The sequence below is a fragment of the Oncorhynchus keta genome, chromosome 11 (genome assembly GCF_023373465.1).
Source record: "Oncorhynchus keta strain PuntledgeMale-10-30-2019 chromosome 11, Oket_V2, whole genome shotgun sequence".
Taxonomy (NCBI): Eukaryota; Metazoa; Chordata; class Actinopteri; order Salmoniformes; family Salmonidae; genus Oncorhynchus; species Oncorhynchus keta.
Genome location: NC_068431.1, coordinates 5,459,125 through 5,478,288, shown reverse-complemented (window position 1 = coordinate 5,478,288; position 19,164 = coordinate 5,459,125). Strand labels below are relative to the sequence as shown.

The 19,164-nt window shown below is 48.8% G+C and overlaps 1 protein-coding gene across 1 annotated transcript in view; it reads left to right on the top strand.

The window, feature by feature from the left end:
- LOC118383144 (coronin-6-like) overlaps nt 1-12,511 on the top strand; it is a 35,830-nt gene extending 23,319 nt beyond the window's left edge. The window contains exons 4-11 of the mRNA XM_052529272.1: nt 987-1,116; nt 1,292-1,470; nt 2,096-2,215; nt 6,120-6,224; nt 7,778-7,923; nt 9,490-9,547; nt 10,378-10,608; nt 12,062-12,511. Of these exons, the coding sequence (XP_052385232.1) occupies nt 987-1,116; nt 1,292-1,470; nt 2,096-2,215; nt 6,120-6,224; nt 7,778-7,923; nt 9,490-9,547; nt 10,378-10,608; nt 12,062-12,184 (1,092 nt within the window). The 3' untranslated portion in view covers nt 12,185-12,511. The remainder of the gene's footprint in view (nt 1-986; nt 1,117-1,291; nt 1,471-2,095; nt 2,216-6,119; nt 6,225-7,777; nt 7,924-9,489; nt 9,548-10,377; nt 10,609-12,061) is intronic.
- The last annotated feature ends 6,653 nt before the right edge of the window (nt 12,512-19,164 follow it).

Here is a 19,164-nt window from a genome sequence, read left to right as displayed (position 1 = left end):
CTATTTTGAAGATTCTAAAATATAAAATATATTTTGATTTGCGTAACACTTTTTTGGTTACTACATAACTCCACGTGTGTTATTTCATAGTTCTAATGTCTTCACTATTATTCTACAATGTAGAAAATAGTAGAAATAAAGAAAAACCATTGAATGAGTAGGTGTGTCCAAATGTTTGAATGCTACTGTATGTGTAACGTTATATTGTGTCCCCCTATATGTGTAACGTTATATTGTGTCCCCCTATATGTGTAACGTTATATTGTGTCCCCCTATATGTGTAACGTTATATTGTGTCCCCCTATATGTGTAACGTTGTATTGTGTCCCCCTATATGTGTAACGTTATATTGTGTCCCCCTATATGTGTAACGTTATATTGTGTCCCCCTATATGTGTAACGTTATATTGTGTCCCCCTATATGTGTAACGTTATATTGTGTCCCCCTATATGTGTAACGTTATATTGTGTCCCCCTATATGTGTAACGTTATATTGTGTCCCCCTATATGTGTAACGTTATATTGTGTCCCCCTATATGTGTAACGTTATATTGTGTCCCCCTATATGTGTAACGTTATATTGTGTCCCCCTATATGTGTAACGTTGTATTGTGTCCCCCTATATGTGTAACGTTGTATTGTGTCCCCCTATATGTGTAACGTTATATTGTGTCCCCCTATATGTGTAACGTTATATTATGTTCCCCTATATGTGTAACGTTGTATTGTGTCCCCCTATATGTGCAACGTTATATTGTGTCCCCCTATATGTGTAACGTTATATTATGTTCCCCTATATGTGCAACGTTATATTGTGTCCCCCTATATGTGAAATGTTATATTGTGTCCCCCTATATGTGCATGTGCAACGTTGTATTCTGTCCCCCTATATGTGCATGTGCAACGTTGTATTCTGTCCCCCTATATGTGCAACGTTATATTGTGTCCCCCTATATGTGTAACGTTGTATTGTGTCCCCCTGCAGGTGTGGCAGATCCCTGACCAGATGGGGACCCAGCCCATATCAGAGCCCATTGTGGTGCTGGAGGGACACTCCAAACGTGTTGGCATTGTCACCTGGCACCCCACTGCACGCAACATACTACTCACTGCAGGTACACACACACACACACACACACACACACACACACACACACACACACACACACACACACACACACACACACACACACACACACACACACACACACACACACACACACACACACACACACACTTTTACTCCCTCCCTCCCTCCCTCCCTCCCTCCCTCCCTCCCTCCCTCCCCAGGCAGTGATAACCTGATAATAATCTGGAACGTGGGGACTGGCGAGGCCCTCATCTCCATGGACGACCACCCAGACCTCATCTACAACGTCAGCTGGAACCGTAACGGCAGCCTGTTCTGCACCACCTGTAAGGACCGACGCCTCCGCGTTTGTGACCCTCGCAAGAGAGAGGTGGTCGCGGTGAGTTGGAGAGGGGGTGGGAAGTGGTGAGTTGGAGAGGGGGGTGGGAAGTGGTGAGTTGGAGAGGGGGTGGGAAGTGGTGAGTTGGAGAGGGGGTGGGAAGTGGTGAGTTGGGGAGGGGTGGGAAGTGGTGAGTTGGAGAGGGGGTGGGAAGTGGTGAGTTGGGGAGGGGTGGGAAGTGGTGAGTTGGAGAGGGGGTGGGAAGTGGTGAGTTGGAGAGGGGGTGGGAAGTGGTGAGTTGGAGAGGGGGTGGGAAGTGGTGAGTTGGAGAGGGGGTGGGAAGTGGTGAGTTGGGGAGGGGTGGGAAGTGGTGAGTTGGAGAGGGGGGTGGGAAGTGGTGAGTTGGAGAGGGGGTGGGAAGTGGTGAGTTGGGGAGGGGGTGGGAAGTGGTGAGTTGGGGAGGGGGTTGTGGTGAGTTGGGGAGGGGTGGGAAGTGGTGAGTTGGGGAGGGGGGTTGTGGTGAGTTGGGGAGGGGGGTTGTGTTGTAAAGTGCTGTCATTGATGCTCCCGTTTCCATGGAGATTGCGTTCATGGTAAAAGCTGCACATGACGGCTCAAACAGAAACGACCTGTAAATGTCAAGCTCACTACAACACGCCTCTGGCTTCTCCGTTCTGTCCAATAGGAGAGGATGGCTCCACACGATGGGATCCGACCAATGAGGGCCATCTTCACCAGAGACGGAAACCTGTTCACTACCGGCTTCACCAGGATGAGCCAGAGAGAGCTGGGCCTGTGGGACCCGGTAATAAACACACACACACACACACACACACACACACACACACACACACACACACACACACACACACACACACACACACACACACACACACACACACACACACACACACACACACACGGTCAGGACACACACACACACACACACACACACACACACACACACACACACACACACACACACACACACACACACACACACACACACACACACACACACACACACGGTCAGGACACACACACACACACACACACACACACACACACACACACACACACACACACACACACACACACACACACACACACACACACACACACGGACAGGACACACACACACACACACACACACACACACACACACACACACACACACACACACACACACACACACACACACACACACACACTCACAGTGAACAGGTGTGGACAGACACAGACAGGACACTCACAGTGGACAGGTGTTGACAGACACAGACAGGACACTCACAGTGGACAGGTGTGGACAGACACAGACAGGACACTTACAGTGGACAGGTGTGGACAGACAGGACACTCACAGTGGACAGGTGTGGACAGACAGGACACTCACAGTGGACAGGTGTGGACAGACAGGACACTCACAGTGGACAGGTGTTGACAGACACAGACAGGACACTCACAGTGAACAGGTGTGGACAGACAGGACACTCACAGTGGACAGGTGTGGACAGACAGGACACACACAGTGGACAGGTGTGGACAGACAGGACACTCACAGTGGACAGGTGTGGACAGACAGGACACTCACAGTGGACAGGTGTGGACAGACACAGACAGGACACACACAGTGGACAGGTATTGACAGACAGGACACTCACAGTGGACAGGTGTTGACAGACAGGACACACACAGTGGACAGGTGTTGACAGACAGGACACACACAGTGGACAGGTGTTGACAGACAGGACACTCACAGTGGCCAGGTGTTGACAGACACAGACAGGACACTCACAGTGAACAGGTGTTGACAGACAGGACACTCACAGTGGACAGGTGTTGACAGACAGGACACTCACAGTGGACAGGTGTTGACAGACACAGACAGGACACGTAGACAGGACACACAGGTGTTGACAGACAGGACACTCACAGTGGCCAGGTGTTGACAGACACAGACAGGACACACACAGTGAACAGGTGTGGACAGACAGGACACTCACAGTGGACAGGTGTGGACAGACAGGACACACACAGTGAACAGGTGTGGACAGACAGGACACTCACAGTGGACAGGTGTGGACAGACAGGACACACACAGTGAACAGGTCTGGACAGACAGGACACTCACAGTGGACAGGTGTGGACAGACAGGACACACACAGTGAACAGGTGTTGACAGACACAGACAGGACACACACAGTGAACAGGTGTGGACAGACACAGACAGGACACTCACAGTGGACAGGTGTGGACAGACACAGACAGGACACTCACAGTGGACAGGTGTGGACAGACACAGACAGGACACTCACAGTGGACAGGTGTGGACAGACAGTACACTCACAGTGGACAGGTGTGGACAGACACAGACAGGACACTCACAGTGGCCAGGTGTGGACAGACACAGACAGGACACTCACAGTGGACAGGTGTGGACAGACACAGACAGGACACTCACAGTGGACAGGTGTGGACAGACACAGACAGGACACTCACAGTGGACAGGTGTGGACAGACACAGACAGGACACACACAGTGAACAGGTGTGGACAGACAGGACACACACAGTGAACAGGTGTTGACAGACACAGACAGGACACTCACAGTGGACAGGTGTGGACAGACACAGACAGGACACTCACAGTGGACAGGTGTGGACAGACACAGACAGGACACTCACAGTGGACAGGTGTTGACAGACACAGACAGGACACTCACAGTGGACAGGTGTGGACAGACACAGACAGGACACTCACAGTGAACAGGTGTGGACAGACAGTACACTCACAGTGGACAGGTGTGGACAGACACAGACAGGACACTCACAGTGGACAGGTGTGGACAGACACAGACAGGACACTCACAGTGGACAGGTGTGGACAGACACAGACAGGACACTCACAGTGGACAGGTGTGGACAGACAGGACACACACAGTGAACAGGTGTTGACAGACACAGACAGGACACTCACAGTGGCCAGGTGTTGACAGACACAGACAGGACACTCACAGTGAACAGGTGTGGACAGACAGTACACTCACAGTGGACAGGTGTGGACAGACACAGACAGGACACTCACAGTGGACAGGTGTGGACAGACACAGACAGGACACTCACAGTGGACAGGTGTGGACAGACACAGACAGGACACTCACAGTGAACAGGTGTGGACAGACAGTACACTCACAGTGGACAGGTGAGGACAGACACAGACAGGACACTCACAGTGGCCAGGTGTGGACAGACACAGACAGGACACTCACAGTGGACAGGTGTGGACAGACACAGACAGGACACTCACAGTGGACAGGTGTGGACAGACACAGACAGGACACTCACAGTGGACAGGTGTGGACAGACACAGACAGGACACTCACAGTGGACAGGTGTGGACAGACACAGACAGGACACACACAGTGAACAGGTGTGGACAGACAGGACACACACAGTGAACAGGTGTGGACAGACACAGACAGTACACTCACAGTGGACAGGTGTGGACAGACACAGACAGGACACTCACAGTGGACAGGTGTGGACAGACACAGACAGGACACTCACAGTGGACAGGTGTGGACAGACACAGACAGGACACTCACAGTGGACAGGTGTGGACAGACACAGACAGGACACACACAGTGGACAGGTGTGGACAGACAGGACACTCACAGTGAACAGGTGTGGACAGACACAGACAGGACACTCACAGTGGACAGGTGTTGACAGACACAGACAGGACACTCACAGTGGCCAGGTGTTGACAGACACAGACAGGACACTCACAGTGAACAGGTGTGGACAGACAGTACACTCACAGTGGACAGGTGTGGACAGACACAGACAGTACACTCACAGTGGACAGGTGTTGACAGACACAGACAGGACACTCACAGTGGCCAGGTGTTGACAGACACAGACAGGACACTCACAGTGAACAGGTGTGGACAGACAGTACACTCACAGTGGACAGGTGTGGACAGACACAGACAGGACACTCACAGTGGACAGGTGTGGACAGACAGTACACTCACAGTGGACAGGTGTGGACAGACACAGACAGGACACTCACAGTGGACAGGTGTGGACAGACACAGACAGGACATACACAGTGGACAGGTGTGGACAGACACAGACAGGACACTCACAGTGGACAGGTGTGGACAGACACAGACAGGACATACACAGTGGACAGGTGTGGACAGACACAGACAGGACACTCACAGTGAACAGGTGTGGACAGACACAGACAGGACACTCACAGTGGACAGGTGTGGACAGACACAGACAGTACACTCACAGTGGACAGGTGTGGACAGACACAGACAGGACACTCACAGTGGACAGGTGTGGACAGACACAGACAGGACACTCACAGTGGACAGGTGTGGACAGACACAGACAGGACACTCACAGTGAACAGGTGTGGACAGACACAGACAGGACACTCACAGTGGACAGGTGTGGACAGACACAGACAGTACACTCACAGTGGACAGGTGTGGACAGACACAGACAGGACACTCACAGTGGACAGGTGTGGACAGACACAGACAGGACACTCACAGTGGCCAGGTGTTGACAGACACAGACAGGACACTCACAGTGGACAGGTGTGGACAGACACAGACAGGACACTCACAGTGGACAGGTGTGGACAGAAGAAGAACAATGAACATCAATCATGTCTTTTCTAATCTTTCTTCAGACACAGTTTGAGGAACCCATTGCACTGCTGGAGTTGGACACAAGTAACGGGGTGTTGTTACCGTACTACGACCCAGACACCAACATGGTTTACCTCTGTGGAAAGGTATAAACACACACACACACACACACACACACACACACACACACACACACACACACACACACACACACACACACACACCAACATGGTTTACCTCTGTGGAAAGGTATGAACACACACACACACACACACGCGCGCACGCACGCACGCACGCACGCACGCACGCACGCACGCACGCACACACACGCACACACACACACACACACACACACAGAAAACAGACACAGAAAACAGACACTCACATACACGCACACGCACACATACACACTCCCTCTCCGTGTACAGTGACAGTAGATAATACTACCTCCTCTAGTACTACTAGTGCTGTAAACCTCCCTTTAGATCAGGGCTGTCAAACTCATTCCATGGAGGGCCTAGTGTCTGCTGGTTTTTCAATTAAGCCCTAGACAACCAGGTGAAGGGAGTTCCTTACTAATTAGTGACCTTATTTCATCAATCAGGTACAAGGGAGGAGCGAAAACACCCAAAGACACTCAGTACTCCGTGGAATGAGTTTGACACGTGCTTTAGTAGTAAATAATGTTGTCTCCTCCCCTCTTCTACCCTCTCCTCTCCTTTCTCCTCCCCACCCAACCTCCTTTCCTCTGCTCTCCTCTGCTCTCCCCTCACCTCCGCTCTCCACCCCTCCTCTCCCAACCCCTCCTCTCCCTTCATCTCCTCTCCCCTCCCCTGCTCTCCCTTCCCAATCCCTCCTCTCCCACCCCTCCTCTCCCTTCATCTCCTCTCCCCTCCCCTGCTATCCCTTCCCAACCCCTCCTCTCCCTTCATCTCCTCTCCCCTCCCCTGCTATCCCTTCCCAACCCCTCCTCTCCCTTCATCTCCTCTCCCCTCCCCTGCTCTCCCTTCCCAATCCCTCCTCTCCCACCCCTCCTCTCCCTTCATCTCCTCTCCCCTCCCCTGCTATCCCTTCCCAACCCCTCCTCTCCCACCCCTCCTCTCCTCACCCCTCCTCTCCCCTCCCCTGCTATCCCTTCCCAACCCCCTCCTCTCCCACCCCTCCCCCCTCCTCCTCCCTTCATCTCCTCTCCCCTCCCCTGCTATCCCTTCCCAACCCCTCCTCTCCCACCCCTCCTCTCCTCACCCCTCCTCTCCCTTCATCTCCTCTCCCCTCCCCTGCTATCCCTTCCCAACCCCTCCTCTCCCTTCATCTCCTCTCCCCTCCCCTGCTATCCCTTCCCAACCCCTCCTCTCCTCACCCCTCCTCTCCCTTCATCTCCTCTCCCCTCCCCTGCTATCCCTTCCCAACCCCTCCTCTCCCTTCATCTCCTCTCCCCTCCCCTGCTATCCCTTCCCAACCCCTCCTCTCCCTTCATCTCCTCTCCCCTCCCCTGCTATCCCTTCCCAACCCCTCCTCTCCCACCCCTCCTCTCGCCTCTCCCTTACTCCCATCTCCTCTCCCCTCCCCTGCTATCCCTTCCCAACCCCTCCTCTCCCAACCCCTCCTCTCGCCTCCCCCTTACTCCCATCTCCTCTGCCCTCCCCTTACCTCACCTCCCCACTACTCTCCTCTTTGCTCTCCCCTCCCACCTCTCCAGGGGGACAGTAGTATCCGGTACTTTGAGATAACAGAGGAGCCTCCCTATGTCCACTACCTCAGTACCTTCAGCAGCAAGGAGCCTCAGAGGGGGATGGGCTTCATGCCCAAGAGAGGAGTGGATGTCAGCAAGTGTGAGATTGCCAGGTAGGAGACTCACACACATACAAACACACTCACACACATACAAGCACACTACACTCAAGGAACCCCTGGAGAGCCCCTGGAGATTCTCAAGGAGCCCCTGGAGATCCTCAAGGAGCCCCTGGAGATCATTAAGGAGTCCCTGGAGATCATTAAGGAAAACCTGGAGATCCTCAAGGAGCCCCTGGAGATCATTAAGGAGTCCCTGGAGATACTCAAGGAGCCCTGGAGATCATTAAGGAGCCCCTGGAGATCATTAAGGAGTCCCTGGAGATACTCAAGGAGCCCCTGGAGATCATTAAGGAGTCCCTGGAGATACTCAAGGAGCCCCTGGAGATCATTAGGGAGCCCCTGGAGATCATTAAGGAGTCCCTGGAGATACTCAAGGAGCCCCTGGAGATCATTAAGGAGCCCCTGGAGATCATTAAGGAGCCCCTGGAGATCATTAAGGAACCATTGCTAGTCAGTGGTTCCTATTTGCACCTTCGGAGGGTAGAGGGGTTCTTGGAGGAATCTTTAATGTTGCAATGCAGCAACAGGTCCCTTAAGGAACCCTGGAGCGGAGGTGTGGCTTAGTAGAGGTGTGGCTTAGTAGGGGCGTGGCTTAGTAGGGGCGTGGCTTTAAGATCAATGTTTTCTGGAGTAAATGTCATTCCTGTTCATCTGTTCTGTTGTATAGTATAAAACCTCTTCAGCTGCAATAAAGGACTATATATATATATATAATAATAATAATAATAATAATAATAATAATAATAATAATAATAATAATAATAATATATGCCATTTAGCAGACGCTTTTATCCAAAGCGACTTACAGTCATGTGTGCATACATTCTACGTATGGGTGGTCGCGGGAATCGAACCCACTACCCTGGCGTTACAAGCGCCATGCTCTACCAACTGAGCCACAGAAGGATATCATTACAATTACAAAATAAGGTGACCCCCCCCGAAATCCAGACGGAGATTCTGTAGCATCGGCTATGATGCAACAAATGTACCTGTCGCAGAGTGAGAAAGTTACCAGCTGTCTGTCAGCACCCTGAGCGTTGATGATTGCTCATTGAGAAAGCAGAGAGATAGGCCATAGAGAAGCTACATTTAGACATTGTATATTATTTATATATATATTTATATTATTTAACAGTTCCATTTCACGTCATGCTGTTCATAGAAAACATTTATTATAATTTACCAGTTTCTCGCAAGTATTTATCCCGGGAAAATCAAGAGTGGGTTTGGGAGGTAAATCCGAGTAAATCTCGGTAACCCGGTTCCTGCCAATAAACACACACACACACACACACACACACACACACACACACACACACACACACACACACACACACACACACACACACACACACACACACACACACACACACACACACACACACACACACACACACACACACACACACACACACACACACACACACACACAATCAGGGATAGACGTTATGCACAGGTACACAGGTGCACAGGGTGTAGGCTTTAGCTCAGCAGGCTAATGTGAGAGTATTTGTTGTGGTTATTCTCTAAATCTGACTTTTCTCTGTTCTCCAGATTATATAAACTCCATGACAAGAAGTGTGAACCCATTGCCATGACAGTACCTAGAAAGGTAAGCCACACTCTCCCTCCTCTCTCTCTCTCTCTCTCTCTCTCTCTCTCTCTCTCTCTCTCTCTCTCTCTCTCTCTCTCTCTCTCTCTCTCTCTCTCTCTCTCTCTCTCTCTCTCTCTCTCTCTCTCTCTCTCTCTCTCTCTCTCTCTCTCTCTCTCTCTCTCTCTCTCTCTCTCTCTCTCTCTTTACATTAACACAGGTGTCGAACTCATTAGTAAGGAACTCCCTTCACCTGGTTGTCTAGGGCTTAATTGAAAAACCAGCAGACACTAGGCCCTCCATGGAATGAGTTTGACAGCCCTGATCTAAAGGGAGGTTTACAGCACTAGTAGTACTAGAGGAAGTAGTATTATCTACTGTCACTGTACACGGAGAGGGAGTGTGTGTGTGTGTGTTTAGGCGTGTGTGTGTGTGTGTGTCTGTGCATTAACGGCTTGTTAAAACGAGCCATGTCTCCCCATCTGCACCTCCCCCCTCCAGTCGGACCTGTTCCAGGATGACCTGTACCCAGAGAGGGAGTGTGTGTGTGTGTGTGTGTGTGTGTGTGTGTGTGTGTGTGTGTGTGTGTGTGTGTGTGTGTGTGTGTGTGTGTGTGTTTAGGTGCGTGTGTGTGTGTGTGTGTGTCTGTGCATTAACGGCTTGTTAAAACGAGCCATGTCTCCCCATCTGCACCTCCCCCCTCCAGTCGGACCTGTTCCAGGATGACCTGTACCCAGAGAGGGAGTGTGTGTGTGTGTGTGTGTGTGTGTTTAGGTGCGTGCGTGTGTGTGTGTGTCTGTGCATTAACGGCTTGTTAAAACGAGCCATGTCTCCCCATCTCCCCCCTCCAGTCGGACCTGTTCCAGGATGACTTGTACCCAGACACGGTGGGCCCCGACCCGGCCCTGGAGCCAGAGGAGTGGCTGGAGGGGCGAGACGAGGACCCCATCCTTCAGTCCATGAGGGATGGCTACGTTCCCCCCAAGAGCCGCGAGCTCAAAGTGGCTAGGAAGAATGTTCTGGACTCTAGACCCACCCCCAGACGCAGCATGTCCTCCTGCGATGGCTCAGCCAACCTGCCCGTGAGTCACACTAAATATATCACCTCTTTATCTGACTGTTTGTCTGTCTGTACCTGTACCTGTACCTGTCTGTCCTGTACCTGTCTGTCCTGTCCCTGTACCTGTCTGCCCTGTCCCTGTACCTTTCTGTCCTGTACCTGTCTGTCCTGTACCTGTCTGTCCTGTCCCTGTACCTGTCTGCCCTGTCCCTGTACCTTTCTGTCCTGTACCTGTACCTGTCTGTCCTGTACCTGTCTGTCCTGTACCTGTCCTGTCCCTGTCCCTGTCTGCCCTGTCCCTGTACCTTTCTGTCCTGTACCTGTCTGTCCTGTACCTGTCTGTCCTGTCCCTGTACCTGTCTGTCCTGTCCCTGTCCCTGTCTGTCCTGTACCTGTCTGTCCTGTCCCTGTCCCTGTCTGTCCTGTGCCTGTACCTGTCTGTCCTGTACCTGTCTGTCCTGTACCTGTCTGTCCTGTACCTGCCTGTCCTGACCTGTCTGTCCTGTACCTGTACCCTGTCTGTCCTGTCCCTGTCTGTACCTGTACCTGTCTGTCCTGTACCTGTCTGTCCTGTACCTGTCTGTCCTGTACCTGTACCTGTCTGTCCTCTCCTTGTCTGTCCTCTCCCTGTCTGTCCTGTCCCTGTCTGTCCTGTACCTGTCTGTCCTGTCCGTCCTGTCCCTGTACCTGTCTGTCCTGTACCTGTACCTGTCTGTCCTGTCCCTGTCTGTCCTGTACCTGTCTGTCCTGTCCCTGTACCTGTCTGTCCTGTACCTGTCTGTCCTCTCCTTGACCTGTCTGTCCTGTACCTGTCTGTCCTCTCCTTGACCTGTCTGTCCTGTACCTGTCTGTCCTGTCCCTGTACCTGTCTGTCCTGTACCTGTCTGTCCTGTCCTTGACCTGTCTGTCCTGTCCTTGACCTGCCTGTCCTGTACCTGTCTGTCCTGTCCTTGACCTGTCTGTCCTCTCCTTGACCTGTCTGTCCTGTACCTGTACCTGTCGGTCCTGTCTCTGTCTGTCCTGTACATGTCTGTCCTGTCCCTGTCTGTCCTCTCCTTGACCTGTCTGTCCTGTACCTGTCTGTCCTGTCCTTGACCTGTCTGTCCTGTACCTGTCTGTCCTGTCCTTGACCTGTCTGTCCTGTCCTTGACCTGCCTGTCCTGTACCTGTCTGTCCTGTCCTTGACCTGTCTGTCCTGTCCTTGACCTGCCTGTCCTGTCCTTGACCTGCCTGTCCTGTCCTTGACCTGCCTGTCCTGTCCTTGACCTGCCTGTCCTGTCCTTGACCTGCCTGTCCTGTCCTTGACCTGCCTGTCCTGTTTCTTCTTTCCATCTCCTCTTTCCCTTCCTCCTTCCATCTCTTCCTCCCTCTCTCTCCTTCCTTCCCTCCCTCCATCCCCTCTCTCCTTCCCTCCCTCCCTCCTTCCCTCCATCCCCTCTCTCCATCCCTCCCTCCCTCTCCCTCCATTCCTCCAGCCTCAGTTGGTAGATCGGTTGTTGGAGGAAGTTAAGAATCTCAAAGTGACAGTTCTGTCTCAAGAGAAGAGAATCTGTGACCTGGAGAATAAACTATCCAAGTATACCAACGGCACAGCCTGACACACACAGACACACACACACACACACACACATACACATCCCGCACACACACACCGCGGCAACCCCTACACACACAAATACAGATACAACGTTAAAACACACTGAAACAACAGCGCCATTCCCCTACACACACTGCACAATAACCTTACTTACCTTATAGACACAGCGTGATTCAGTCAAAGGCGTAATCAACAAGCACATTGCACTTGACCTTGAAAGGCGCATTGTCAGAGGTGCAGTGTGCAACCTAACTTTAAATGAATCTGTCCCTAACAATAACCCCTAACTTCAAACACACATAACCCCCACCCCCAAAACATAAACATAACCCCCAAAAAAAAAAACACACATAACCCCCCAAAAAAAAAAACACACACACAACCCCCAAAAAAAAAAAACACATACCCTGGTAGGACTACTGTAGTATTTACTGTAGTGTTTATACGGAGTGGAGTCAGCAAAATACTATAGTATTTAAAGTTTATTATAGTATAAATACTGTAGTAAAAATAACAGTATGTACTGTAGTATTTTTTCAGACTATAGTATACTGTAGTATTTACTGTAGTATTTTTAGACTGTAGTATACTGTAGCATTTACTGTAGTATTTGTGCAGACTGTAGAATACTGTAGTATTTATTGTTGTGTTTTTGCAGACTGTAGAATACTGTAGTATTTACTGTTGTGTTTTTGCAGACTGTAGTATACTGTAGTATTTACTGTAGTATTTTTGCAGACTATCCCACTCCCCTGTCCCCCAATCTGTCCCCCCCCTGTCCCCCAATCTGTCCCCCTCCTCTGTCCCCCTCCTCTGTCCCCCCACTCTGTCCCCCTCCTCTGTCCCCTCCTCTGTCCCCCTCCTCTGTCCCTCTGCCCCCCCCCCTGTCCCCCTCCTCTGTCCCCTCCTCTGTCCCCCTCCTCTGTCCCCTCCTCTGCCCCCTCCTCTGTCCCCTCCTCTGTCCCCTCTGTCCCCTCCTCTGTCCCCCTCCTCTGTCCCCCTCCTCTGCCCCCATCCTCTGTCCCCCTCTGTCCCCTCCTCTGTCCCCCTCCTCTGTCCCCTCCTCTGTCCCCCCCTCTGTCCCCCCCTCCCCCTCCTCTGTCCCCCCTCCTCTGTCCCCCCCTCTGTCCCCCCCTCCTCTGTCCCCCTCCTCTGTCCCACTCCCCTGTCCCCCTCCTCTGTCCCCCCTCTGTCCCCCCCTCTGTCCCCCTCCTCTGTCAACCCCCAGAAATCTGTCCCCCTCCTCTGTCCCCCCTCTGTATTAGCCCTATCCTTTCTTCCCCCCTCTGTTATTAGCCCCTCCTCAGTTTCTGTACTCATAGTGTGTTATTAGCCCCCTCTGCAGTTTCTCACAGAGATGCTCATAGTGTGTTATTAGCCATTAGGCTATCCTTTCAGTTTCTCTGTCTCATAGTGTGTTATTAGCCATTAGGCTCCTTTCTGTCCCCCTCTGCCCGGAGATGCTCATAGTGTGTTATTAGCCATTAGGCTATCCTTTCAGTTTCTCACAGAATACTCAGTTAATTAGGACCTAGGCTCATCCTTTTCAAAAATGTAAATAGCCATTAGGCTATCCTTTATAAAAATAACAGAAATAACAAAAGATCCTTTCAGTTTCTGATGCTATTCTGTAGCCAAAGGATGAGTTTCTCACAGAGATGCTCAATAAAAACAATGTTTTCTTTTTTTTAAAGCTTGGGGCTATCCTTTCAGTTTCTCACGGAGATGCTCATAGTGTGTTATTAGCCATTAGGCTATCCTTTCAGTTTCTCACGGAGATGCTCATAGTGTGTTATTAGCCATTAGGCTATCCTTTCAGTTTCTCACAGAGATGCTCATAGTGTGTTATTAGCCATTAGGCTATCCTTTCAGTTTCTCACGGAGATGCTCATAGTGTGTTATTAGCCATTAGGCTATCCTTTCAGTTTCTCACGGAGATGCTCATAGTGTGTTATTAGCCATTAGGCTATCCTTTCAGTTTCTCACGGAGATGCTCATAGTGTGTTATTAGCCATTAGGCTATCCTTTCAGTTTCTCACGGAGATGCTCATAGTGTGTTATTAGCCATTAGGCTATCCTTTCAGTTTCTCACAGAGATACTCATAGTGTGTTATTAGCCATTAGGCTATCCTTTCAGTTTCTCACGGAGATGCTCATAGTGTGAGATGCTCATAGTGTGTTATTAGCCATTAGGCTATCCTTTCAGTTTCTCACAGAGATGCTCATAGTGTGTTATTAGCCATTAGGCTATCCAGTTTTCAGTTTCTCACAGAGATGCTCATAGTGTGTTATTAGCCATTAGGCTATCCTTTCAGTTTCTCACAGAGATGCTCATAGTGTGTTATTATTAGCCATTAGGCTATCCTTTCAGTTTCTCACGGAGATGCTCATAGTGTGTTATTAGCCATTAGGCTATCCTTTCAGTTTCTCACGGAGATGCTCATAGTGTGTTATTAGCCATTAGGCTATCCTTTCAGTTTCTCACAGAGATACTCATAGTGTGTTATTAGCCATTAGGCTATCCTTTCAGTTTCTCACAGAGATACTCATAGTGTGTTATTAGCCATTAGGCTATCCTTTCAGTTTCTCACAGAGATGCTCATAGTGTGTTATTAGCCATTAGGCTATCCTTTCAGTTTCTCACGGAGATGCTCATAGTGTGTTATTAGGTCAGAAAAAAACTCTCAAAACCCTGATGGACAACCTCACACACACACACACACACACACACACACACACACACACACACACACACACACACACACACACACACACACACACACACACACACAGGGAGAAACAAAGTGAAATATACTGCTGTTCTCAAAATCAAAACCTGATAACCTCTGATGGCAGTGTGTGTGTGTGTGTGTGTGTGTGTGTGTGTGTGTGTGTGTGTGTGTGTGTGTGTGTGTGTGTGTGTGTGTGTGTGTGTGTGTGTGTGTGTGTGTGTGTGTGTGTGTGTGTGTGTGTGTCAGGGTTTCCGTTATGAAAATGAGGTGCCTGTCATTTACCGGACATTTGAGAAAAGTCCCGGCACCATACAGTGCATTCGGAAAGTATTCAGACCCCGCCTTATTTACATAAGTATTCAGACCCCAACTTATTTACATAAGTATTCAGACCCCGCCTTATTTACATAAGTAGTCAGACCCCACCTTATTTACATAAGTATTCAGACCTCGCCTTATTTACATAAGTATTCAGACCCCAACTTATTTACATAAGTATTCAGACCCCGCCTTATTTACATAAGTAGTCAGACCCCGCCTTATTTACATAAGTATTCAGACCCCACCTTATTTACATAAGTATTCAGACCCCGCCTTATTTACATAAGTATTCAGACCCCGCCTTATTTACATAAGTATTCAGACCCCGCCTTATTTACATAAGTATTCAGACCCCGCCTTATTTACATAAGTATTCAGACCCCGCCTTATTTACATAAGTATTCAGACCCCACCTTATTTACATAAGTATTCAGACCCCGCCTTATTTACATAAGTATTCAGACCCCACCTTATTTACATAAGTATTCAGACCCCGCCTTATTTACATAAGTATTCAGGCCCCACCTTATTTACATAAGTATTCAGACCCCACCTTATTTACATAAGTATTCAGACCCCACCTTATTTACATAAGTATTCAGACCCCGCCTTATTTACATAAGTATTCAGACCCCGCCTTATTTACATAAGTATTCAGACCCCACCTTATTTACATAAGTATTCAGACCCTTTGCTATGAGACTTTGACAGGTGCATCCTGTTTTCATTGACCATCCTTGAAATGTTTCTACAACTTGATTGGAGTCCACTTGTGGTAAATTCAGTTGATTGGACATGAGAAGGCCCACTCATTTACATAAGGTAATTTCTAAAACCGGGTTTTGCTTTGTAATTATGTTGTATTGTGTGTAGATTGATGAGGAGGGAGAGGCTCAAGGGTCTGAATACTTTCCGAATGCACTGCATGTATTGGGTGTGTAACCTGAATATGACGTCCATCCACAGAAATCACGTTTAGATTATGGTAATTCATCTCAACAGAACATGCACATCGAGGAGGCAATGACTTGTGTTATTCTTACCGCGCACTTTGAAGATGTTCGAGTAACTGACTGGTAATCAATCACATGTCCTTTAACTCAGCCAAAAAGACGAGTAACGAACAGCAAAAAAAAAAAAATCACTAGTCTATGCGTAAGTTTCATATTTCGGGAAGCACATTTTCACCATAAAATAAAATGCACATTTATCATAAAGCATTCCATGCATCATCGCATTTACAGACTTATGTAAGATAGCCTACTATTTGTAATGTGATGAGTATATTGGATAGTCATTATTTAGGCAAAAATATATATAACTCAATCGTTTTTCGCAACAAAAAAAAGACGAAAAAAAGAAGACCGTTCAATGCATGGTTGACCGCGTTTTATATAAAGTAGAGGACTATTGGATTTATCAGATACGTTTCTTATTTCTTTGCATGGGAGAAAAATGCATACAATTCGACTACACTTTGTACGACCGGAGTTTTATTACGATATATTACTGGGTAGCCTACTCTGCTGATAGATTACTGGGTAGCCTACTCTGCTGATAGATTACTGGGTAGCCTACTCTGCTGATAGATTACTGGGTAGCCTACTCTGCTGATAGATTACTGGGTAGCCTACTCTGTTGATAGATTACTGGTAGCCTACTCTGCTGATAGATTACTGGGTAGCCTACTCTGCTGATAGATTACTGGGTAGCCTACTCTGCTGATAGATTACTGGGTAGCCTACTCTGCTGATAGATTACTGGGTAGCCTACTCTGCTGATAGATTACTGGGTAGCCTACTCTGCTGATAGATTACTGGGTAGCCTACTCTGTTGATAGATTACTAGCCTACTCTGCTGATAGCCTACTCTGCTGATAGACTGGGTTACTGGGTAGCCTACTCTGCTGATAGATTACTGGGTAGCCTACTCTGCTGATAGATTACTGGGTAGCCTACTCTGCTGATAGATTACTGGGTAGCCTACTCTGTTGATAGATTACTGGTAGCCTACTCTGCTGATAGATTACTGGGTAGCCTACTCTGCTGATAGATTACTGGGTAGCCTACTCTGCTGATAGATTACTGGGTAGCCTACTCTGCTGATAGATTACTGGGTAGCCTACTCTGCTGATAGATTACTGGGTAGCCTACTCTGCTGATAGATTACTGGGTAGCCTACTCTGCTGATAGATTACTGGGTAGCCTACTCTGCTGATAGATTACTGGGTAGCCTACTCTGCTGATAGATTACTGGGTAGCCTACTCTGCTGATAGATTACTGGGTAGCCTACTCTGCTGATAGATTACTGGGTAGCCTACTCTGCTGATAGATTACTGGGTAGCCTACTCTGCTGATAGATTACTGGGTAGCCTACTCTGCTGATAGATTACTGGCTGATAGCTGGGTAGCCTACTCTGCTGATAGATTACTGGGTAGCCTACTCTGCTGATAGATTACTGGGTAGCCTACTCTGCTGATAGATTACTGGGTAGCCTACTCTGCTGATAGATTACTGGGTAGCCAACTCTGCTGATAGATTACTGGGTAGCCTACTCTGCTGATAGATTACTGGGTAGCCTACTCTGCTGATAGATTAGAGCCTACTCTGTTGATAGACTGGGTAGCCTACTCTGCTGATAGATTACTGGGTAGCCTACTGGGTAGCCTACTCTGCTGATAGATTACTGGGTAGCCTACTCTGATTACTGAGCCTACTCTGCTGATTACTGGGTAGCCTACTCTGCTGATAGATTACTGGGTAGCCTACTCTGCTGATAGATTACTGGGTAGCCTACTCTGCTGATAGATTACTGGGTAGCCTACTCTGCTGACCTCGACAAACAATCAATAAAAGCGACTTTGGAACAAAGAGGAAAGAGACAAATAGATAGAAATATATATATATATATACAGTGCCTTGCAAAAGTATTCGGCCCCCTTGAACTTTGCGACCTTTTACCACATTTCAGTCTTCAAACATAAAGATATAAAACTGTATTTTTTTGTGAAGAATCAACAACAAGTGGGACACAATCATGAAGTGGAACGACATTGATTGGATATTTCAAACTTTTTTAACAAATCAAAAACTGAAACATTGGGCGTGCAAAATTATTCAGCCCCCTTAAGTTAATACTTTGTAGCGCCACCTTTTGCTGCGATTACAGCTGTAAGTCGCTTGGGGTATGTCTCTATCAGTTTTGCATATCGAGAGACTGACATTTTTTCCCATTCCTCCTTGCAAAACAGCTTGAGCTCAGTGAGGTTGGATGGAGAGCATTTGTGAACAGCAGTTTTCAGTTCTTTCGACAGATTCTCGATTGGATTCAGGTCTGGACTTTGACTTGGCCATTCTAACACCTGGATATGTTTATTTTTGAACCATTCCATTGTAGATTTTGCTTTATGTTTTGGATCATTGTCTTGTTGGAAGACAAATCTCCGTCCCAGTCTCAGGTCTTTCGCAGACTCCCATCAGGTTTTCTTCCAAAATGGTCCTGTATTTGGCTCCATCCATCTTCCCATCAATTTTAACCATCTTCCCTGTCCCTGCTGAAGAAAAGCAGGCCAAACCATGATGCTGCCACCACCATGTTTGACAGTGGGGATGGTGTGTTCAGGGTGTTGCTTATACGCCAAACATAACGTTTTGCGTTGTTGCCAAAAAGTTCAATTTTGGTTTCATCTGACCAGAGCACCTTCTTCCACATGTTTGGTGTGTCTCCCAGGTGACTTGTGGCAAACTTTAAACAACACTTTTTATGGATATCTTTAAGAAATGGCTTTCTTCTTGCCACTCTTCCATAAAGGCCAGATTTGTACAATATACGACTCATTGTTGTCCTATGGACAGAGTCTCCCACCTCAGCTGTAGATCTCTGCAGTTCATCCAGAGTGATCATGGGCCTCTTGGCTGCATCTCTGA